General features: G+C 54.3%; 1 protein-coding gene across 1 annotated transcript in view; it reads left to right on the plus strand.

Moving 5' to 3' along the window:
• Positions 1–385: 385 nt before the first annotated feature.
• Positions 386–8,324, plus strand: part of CAPN9 (calpain 9) — a 43,950-nt gene continuing 36,011 nt past the window's right edge. The window contains exons 1-2 of the mRNA XM_029919346.1: positions 386–598; positions 6,462–6,531. Of these exons, the coding sequence (XP_029775206.1) occupies positions 386–598; positions 6,462–6,531 (283 nt within the window). The remainder of the gene's footprint in view (positions 599–6,461; positions 6,532–8,324) is intronic.

Raw genomic sequence — 8,324 nt, forward strand, 5'->3', positions numbered from 1 at the left:
CCGACCACATGCTGGCTGCCCCCTCCAAGACCCATCTATTCTCTTGCTCCCTTTCTCCCTAAAGCAATCCTCTCTCTCTCTCTCTCTCTCTCTCTCTCTCTCTCTCTCTCTCACGGGGTCTCCCCAGGGCATTAAGCACTGCCGCTTCTTCCCGGGATTGGCCCAGGCTCCGTGCTCCCTCTGGGTCTGCAGGAGCCCTGGGAGGGAGGGCAGAGGGCTCTCTCTACCATTTGCCATCAGGGCGTGCCTCACTTCAGCCTTAACGGGGAGGTTCCCAGCAAACAGGTGGAGGCCAAGGGCCTCTCAGCCTGGGTGCCCCAGAGCCGGCTCCCTCCTGACTGACACACTCACCTTGCTTCTTCCCACCTGTCGCCGACCCACAGCCATGCCCTACCTCTATCGGGCCGCAGGGCCCCAGAAGCTCCCAGTTCCCAAGGACGCCCGCACCACCCACTCCTCAGGCCAGAGCTTCGAGCAGCTGAGGCAGGAGTGCGTGCAGAAAGGCATCCTGTTTGAGGACCCAGACTTCCCAGCCAACAGCTCCTCTCTCTTCTACAGCGAGAGGCCCCAGATCCCCTTCGTGTGGAAACGGCCAGGGGTGAGTGAGGCAGGAGTTGGGGGAAGGGGGGTCGTAGGCAGGGGTGGGGCTCAGCAGCCTAGAACAGGGGGTACTGGGAGGGTGGGCTGCACACAGACACCTCTGCCAGGCACATCCACCAAGTCTAGTGTTGAGATGCTATGCGGTTTGCACTAGAAATGACACATGGGGGCACATACCAGCAGGTCAGGGATGCTCCCAGGGCGTGCCTCGGGTGTCTGGCTACACCCCACCCCCAGTTCTCTGACTCCTACCCAGGTGAGCCGGAGACTGGGGCCCAGAGCCAGAGAGGGGCTTGTCAGTAAGTGGGAATCACAGCTTATCTGAATGTGTCAGGTGACACATTCTCGCCATTGTGTTCGTGCATGTGATGTGCCCACAGCTTCTGGCTACAGCCTGGGGTGCTCAGTGTGAATGCACACTCACTCAGCAAGTGCCCAGTAATGTGACAGACGGGACACTCGGAAGACAAGGCTTCTCTCCCCAGAACACGCATCTGCCTTCCCAGGAGGGAGCCAGCGTCTGAGCTGCCCCACCCCCAACTGCCCGGAGGAGATGGTCCCAAGGGGTGCCAGCCGGTGCCTCACACAAGGAGTCAATATTTGCTGTGCTGGTTTAGTCAGGCCTTGCCCTCTGCCCCGGCGCCACTGGCTGTCATTCCCTCCAGGTGGGGACTGGCCTGGGAGCGGCTCCTGCGGGGAGAGGGAGAGCCCCGAAAGGGCTGGGCTGAAAGAGACACCCTGGGTGCTGGTCGCACCCTGCCACTGTGGTCCTGGCACTTGGCTTCCCCGAGTCTGTGAGGTGGGAACTGGAGTGACCCTTGTGGACCCAACGTCCAGCAACGGTTTGCAGTGAATGGCAGCGATTGTCGCACCCACCCCAGAGCAGTGCCACCCACAGCCTATCAACCTCCTCTCTGGACCCCGCACAGATAGTGCCCGCAGGATGTTTATCAGTTTACCATGGGTGCCCTTGGGACCCACAGGGACAGAACAGGGGGCGGAAGGAGCCTCAGGGCTGTGGTGTGGCCCCATGAAGGCCTCAGCCAGCCGCAGGGGGTGCTCTGGAGCCGGGATGGGCGCTCGGAGTCTCCTGGGGTTGGGGCGACAGGCCCACCTGTGTCTGAGCCCTTCTCCGATAAGTCGCTGCCTGCGGCACCCCTGAGAGCCATGATCTTGGAAAAGGCAGCTTTCTCAGCACCCCCAAGCGAGGGAACAAGCCCTTCCCCGCTGCTGGGGGGTCGGAGCAGGGGCCACAGAGCCTCACTTTTCTCCTCCCCAGAAGGGGTGTAATAATGCTGCTTCCCGGCCGGGCTGTTGCAGGGACTACTGTGTTAACGTGTAGAGCACGCAGGAAAGCCTGTGAATGAGTGTCACTGTGATCGCTGCCCACTGTGATTGTAACCGGACACCCTCACCTCCCAGGCCCAGTAGCCCCCTGCCCGCACCTGCATCCTCGGGCTTACCCTGGACTTCTGCTGGGTACAACTCCCCTTCTTTGTGCCAGAGTTGGACTTTCTCCAGCATAAAGCCTCGCTGCACACGGGCAGGGAGGAGAACGTCTTTGTTCCCATTCCCGGAGGCGTCTCCTATGGAACAAGGGCCACCAGGACCCCCAAGGGATTCCAGAACCCCAGATCCCCGCTCTAGGAGGTGATTGGCTTCTCTACCGAGCTCCCTCGCGTTTGCCCCAAATGATGGGTGAGGCCGCCACCCACGGACCAGGGCCCCTGATACAGCCCAGCCCCTCGCCCTCGGCCAAGGGACCAACAATGTCTTTATCTTAATTTAGGTCGACTGCATTGCTGTCCTTCCTGGGGATTCATTCTCAGAGTCTGTTCTGCCTTTCACTCCGCGTGACCCTGAGCCAGACCCCTCTGTCCTCATTCCCTCTGCCTCCTAGCCAAGGGGATGTCAGACTTCTCTGGAAGCAGGAGTGAGGGGCCGGGTGGGGGGTGAGGACTGATGTTCCTCTTGCTGGATGGAGGAGGTCCAGGGTCCCTGGCCCAGGGCCGGACAGGGGGCAACATGGAAATGGTGGCCATGTCCCTCCAGGAGGCCTGTGTGTCTTGGGTGCTGTTTGCGTTTCCACCCAGCACTTAGGGGGTGCTGTGGGTACAGCAAGTGCAGAGCTGCCCAGGGGACCGTGGGGCTGGGTGCCCTCCGCAGCACCGCCTTCTTGTCAAACACAGCTGTGCTTTGCAGGGGGTGGGGAGCACCAGAGCGGCTGGGATCAGAGAAGTCAGAGGGCAGTGGGCAGCCAGCCTTGCCCCCCAGGGATCCCAGGGCAAGGGTGCACTGAGGGGGGTCACCTGGGGGCCCGCAATGAGGGTGGGGTGACAGGCCTGTGCTCAGGGAGAAGGAGAGATCCCCTCCAGGTGGCCTCTCGGAAAACGCTGTGGGTCTGAGGGGGGAGGGGCAGGTCTGGGGCACTGACAGCCATTGGTACTGGCAGCCGAGGGCCAGTCTTCCTGGGCCCACAGCCCCACTCTTTTAGATCACAAGTATTTCATTTGGCCTTTTTCTCCTTGACTGCCTGTCCCCTCCCTAACTTCTCAGCCTAAACCCGGACACCTTGTAAAGATGCCCGCACCCCTCTACCCGGGTATACTGTGGCATGTGGCCATGACTGCCCCCACTGGTGGCTTGCCCCTACCCGTATGTCTCCAGAGGTCATGGGCTGCTCTGAGACACCCCCCACCCGGTGTCCCCATGCGCCTCCACAGCCTGGGGAGCACACAGCTGTCAATCACAGGGCCTCCCTCAATCCACAGTTTGATGCAATTTGAAAAAATTCTCCAGGACAAGAACAAGTAACTGCAAAATGGAGCTGAGCGCAGCTGTGGGCATAGTGGGTGCAGTCAGGGGGAATGGGCTGGCGGGGGGGGGGGAAAGGGGGCTGAGAGGGGAAGAAGTGAGGGGTCCTCGCCCACAGCCAGCAGGGTAGAATCTGCTAGGCTTCAGTCCATTTTGCATCCACTATAGGGCCCTATAGTGCCCCCCATGGCGCCTGGCTGTGCAGGGCGCCCCGTGCAAGTCCCCCGGGAGCCCTTCGGGGCAGGGGCTCCAATACACATTTTGTACCTGGCGCCCAATGTCCCAGGTGGAGGGGGGCTGGGTGTCATGGACAGAGCCTGGGGATGTTAGATGGCCTGCGCAGAGCCCCTCTGCTGATCAGGGAGGCCCCTGCAGGGACCTCGCCTTCCCAGTTCACCCCCTGCGGCTCTGAGCTCCTGCAGCCCCCTGCAGAACTGGGCTCACGGAGGGAGAGGGCTGTGTGGGAGAGTTCCCAGGAGGCCAGCACAAAGGAGCTGCCCCCACCACCTTCCACGACCCTGCCAGCCATTCCAGAGACGAGGGTGATGCGCTGGCAAGTCCCCAGGCCTGCCTGGAGCCAAGGGCGGACCTGGAGGAGACTGAATTCCGGGTGGGATGTTGGTCAGACCTCTGCAAGGCCTGGGTTTACCTCGAACCCACGCCCAGTGCTCAGAAATCCTCCTGGCCGAGTGTCCTGAAATATTGTAAAATCAATCCAAGCAGCGCTCTCTGGGCAGATGCTCTGGGGCGCGTCCTGCAGGCTGTGGAGAGAGCACCGTCATTGTCCACTTTGCCTTCAAAGTGCCCCTTCCCCCACGAAATCACCATGCTCCCGTGGTTCTTTGGGACATGGCCCAGAGGAGAAGCGGGGCCCAGAGAGCTTGAGGAAGGCCGTTCAGGGCAGAGCTGTCCCCGGAGGCCTCCACCCGGGACTGGTGAGGATGTCTCCCTCCAGTGCTGTTTCTGGAAATCAGGGGGAAGGTCCCTAACTCAGCCCACACTCAGACCCAGTTACAATGACCCAGAACTTTCCTCTGTGTGTCCTGACTTGTTTCCTCTCCCCGGACCTGCACATGAGTCCCCACTCAGCTGTCTGCCTCCCCCGGACGCCCTCCCTGACTGCTCCAGCTAAAACAGCCTGCGTCTGAGCCCTCACTTTCCACCCAGGTGCTTACCCGTCCTGAACTTGGATGTCTGCGTGCTTCTTCATGGTCGGTCCTTTCTCTGTCTTGGTCTTTGCCATAGTTCATGCCAGGAATGGAGATTGGTGCCCAGAAAACTGGAAGGAATATATGAATCTTATATAATTGCATTCAAATGCTTTTTTGTTCCTGTTTTATACATATCTCTCAGTATGTGTGAATGTATGTATAAATAACCGTATACATAATAATACAGTATGTGAAATATATAATAGGATATATATAATGTACTGAGGTCAAGTTACATGAGAGATATATGCACATGTCTCCCACTATATAGTGTGTATATGTGTGTGTGTGTGTGTATATATATATATATATATATATATATATATATGTAAAACCTTGGACTGTGAGTAACATGTTCTGTGAGTGTTTCACAAGACAAGCAAACATTTAATAAATTTTAACTTGATAAACCAGCAACATCTTGTAGTAGTAGATACATTCAAGTAGTAGAGGATGCTGAATGTCACATGATCACAATTGAGCCAATATATTCTCTCTCTCTCTCTTACTTTCTCACTATGGAATTGTGGGTGATCATCTCCCATTCTCAGATGCTTGGTCTCAGGCTGTGGTGTTTGGCAGAAATTAGAGATTTTTCAGAACACTGGAAGGTGCCCACGACTCACACGAGTGTATTTTTTGTCGCTTCAAAGCCCCCGTGGACAGTCCTTTGCTTTTCCAGATAAGAGTGAGCTTAGGAATACCTTGCTTCATGCTAGGTCGTTGGGTAGGTTCCTTGTTAAAGTTGCATGAAAAGAACAAGATTCCACTGAGCCCGCAGACAGCAGTAATCCCATCAGTGATTGTGAAAGTCGTTCTGCACAATTCCCCTCCCCTCTCCTGTCTCCCTCACACCAGCCATGAAGGTTTTCGAAGGTAAGTGCAGGCTAATTTGTTTACTTGTGTTATTTTTTGCATTTTCTTTATTTTTGTTATATTACAGTATTGTAGTCATTCTTTTTTTTAAAACTTTTTTTAATGCTTTTATTTATTTTTGAGAGACAGAGAGAGACAGCGCAAGCAGGGGAGGGTCAGAGAGAGGGGAGACACAGAATCTGAAACAGGCTCCAGGCTCTGAGCTAGCTGTTAGCACAGAGCCCGATGCAAGGCTTGAACCCACGAACGTGAGATCATGACCTGAGTCGAAGTCGGACGCTTAACCAACTGAGCCACCCCGGCGCCCCGGTAGTCATTCTTATATGAATATTTTTGGGTTGTGGAAAGAATCATCTGAGTTTCCATGATTTCTTCTGGGGAAATTGGCTTTGATATACAAGTGCTTTGGATGACACACACGTTTCCAGAATGAATTTTGCTCACAAACCAAGGCTTTACTTCATATTTATATATACACACAATCCACATTTTAAGAAAAAAAGAAGCTGGGTGGGTAGAGTGGAAATTTGTATTTAATTCTAGACACCAGTCTGTGATATGTATATTGCCCCACTTTAAGATGAGGCGTTTGAAGTCCACAGAAGGTATAATGCCCGTAAGCAGGGAGTCAGGATTCGAACTCATGGCCCCCTGACTCCTAGCCCAGGGCCTGACTGGCAGTGGGAATCTTCAGTTCCTGGTCCTGCTTTGCAGCCAGGCCTGGCAGGAGTCGCTGGCTTGACCACAGGACTGCACTGGGGCCTCCCGGAAGGCAGGATCTCTCCCCAGGGGGTGCATCTCCCGAGACAGGCCCACGTCTGTGCGTCCCTCCATGGGAAAAGAATCAAATACAGGAATAAGCCCTCTGCTCCCAGAACGGAGAGAGACCCTGAGGCTGCTCCAAGCACACTGGCCCCGTATGTGGCCGGCCTCATTTCAGTATCGCCTTTGTTCTTCCAGGAAATAGTGGAAAACCCAGAATTCATTCTTGGAGGGGCCACCAGGACAGACATCTGCCAGGGGGAGCTGGGTAAGTGTGGGAGGATGGAGCACGGAGAGACGGGGGTGGACGGAGCACCCAGAGGGGCCAGCAGAAGAGGGCCTCTGAGCGCTTCCATGGCCAGGACAGCATGGGGCCCTGGAAACCCAAGAGGCAAAGCGTTGGGGGGAACCTCACTGATAACTTACTGCTTCCTCCTGTCCTCCTCCCAGTCTGCCAGGCTGTGCCCCCAGATGGAGCCCTGTGGACTCCGGGCTCCTTGTACTCTTATTCCTGGGGTAGGGGGGATGTGCCTGCAGTGTGGGGCTCACAGCCTGCAGTGTGGAGAACACAGATGCCCAGGGACGCTGGTCCGGCTCCCCCACCACGATGCAGCAAATATTCGCATGCATTCACTCGTTACTGTGTCACCTTCCCAGTGACCCTTCCAACTTTGCAGATGAGACCCCGAAGCTGAGGGAGGCTAAGTAAGGGAAGTCACAGGAGCCATAGCTAAGCAGTCAGGATCTGAACTTGCTCTCAACCATTATGCCCCCAGGGGCTCAGACGCTGGGGCACCCCCGGGGACTTCACAATCTCCTTCCACCAATTGACCAGAGGGTGCACCCCAAGTCAGTTAAATTGGATCTTGTATTTCAGGATCTAGCCCAAAATTGGACTGGGTTTACCTTTATTCTATTTATGGAAAAAAAAGGTCTTCTAAAAAAAAAATACCAGTGGAGCTGCAGGCTTATGAGGCCCAGATTTATAGCTGACCATGCTCACTGACCCAACTACCCCAAACATTGAGCCCAGAGTCACACACCTAGAGGATGATAGTTGGTAGATAGAGAGATGAAAGATGATAGATAGATAGAGAGAGAGAGAGAGAGAGATACGATAGAAAGATAGATGAGAGAAGATACATAGATAGATGTAGATACAAAGAGAGATAGATGATAACAACAGGAGTCCACTTACCCAGGGATTTTTCTTGTATAAACCTAGTATTGTACTGCCAACGAATTTTCTGTCTAATGATTTTCTTCCCAACATTTTCTTTTCTCTAGCTTATTTAATTTTTTTTAATGTTTGCATTTAACATTACAGAAAGACGGAGCATGAGCATGGAAGGGACAGAGAGGGAGGGAGCACAGAATCCAAAGCAGGCTCCAGGCTCTGAGCCGTCAACACAGAGCCCAACGCGGGGCTCGAACCCACAAACTGTGAGATCATGACCTGAGCCAAAATCAGGCCGTTAAGCGACACACCACCCAGGCGCTCCTCTAGCTTACTTTATTGTAGGAATGCAGTACAGAATACATGTAACATCCAAAATATGTGTTAATTGACTCAACACTAAGGCCTTCAGTCAACAGTAGGCTCCTGGTTGTTAAGTTTGTGGAGAGTCAAAATTATACGTGAACTCCCAACTGTGCCAGAGATCGGTGCCTCTCACCCCAGTGTTATCCAGGGTCAACTGTACATCGATGAAAGAATAACACATCCTGCCTATAACTTTGACCTTCTGAAAATATTTACATTCAGATTGGTCTTCATTTACTGAAGGTGAGCCTTCTCTGGGAGACTCTGCCTGTCCTTCCTCATCTCCTCTCCCATCTCACCCCTCAAAGTCTTCCTCTGCTGCCTCTCCTCCCTGCCCCCTCCCTTAGAGAGACATCATACAGGCTTCTCTGTGTTTCAGAGTTTTGGTTTGTCACAGGAGTGCACACATCCATGTGGAAGCACAGCTGTATGATTAACCTTAGCTGGTGTGGATTGTAACTATACTTTTGTTTCATTTATTTTTTTAATGTTTATATACTTTTGAGAGACAGAGAGAC

This window comes from Suricata suricatta, chromosome 2 (genome assembly GCF_006229205.1).
Source record: "Suricata suricatta isolate VVHF042 chromosome 2, meerkat_22Aug2017_6uvM2_HiC, whole genome shotgun sequence".
Taxonomy (NCBI): Eukaryota; Metazoa; Chordata; class Mammalia; order Carnivora; family Herpestidae; genus Suricata; species Suricata suricatta.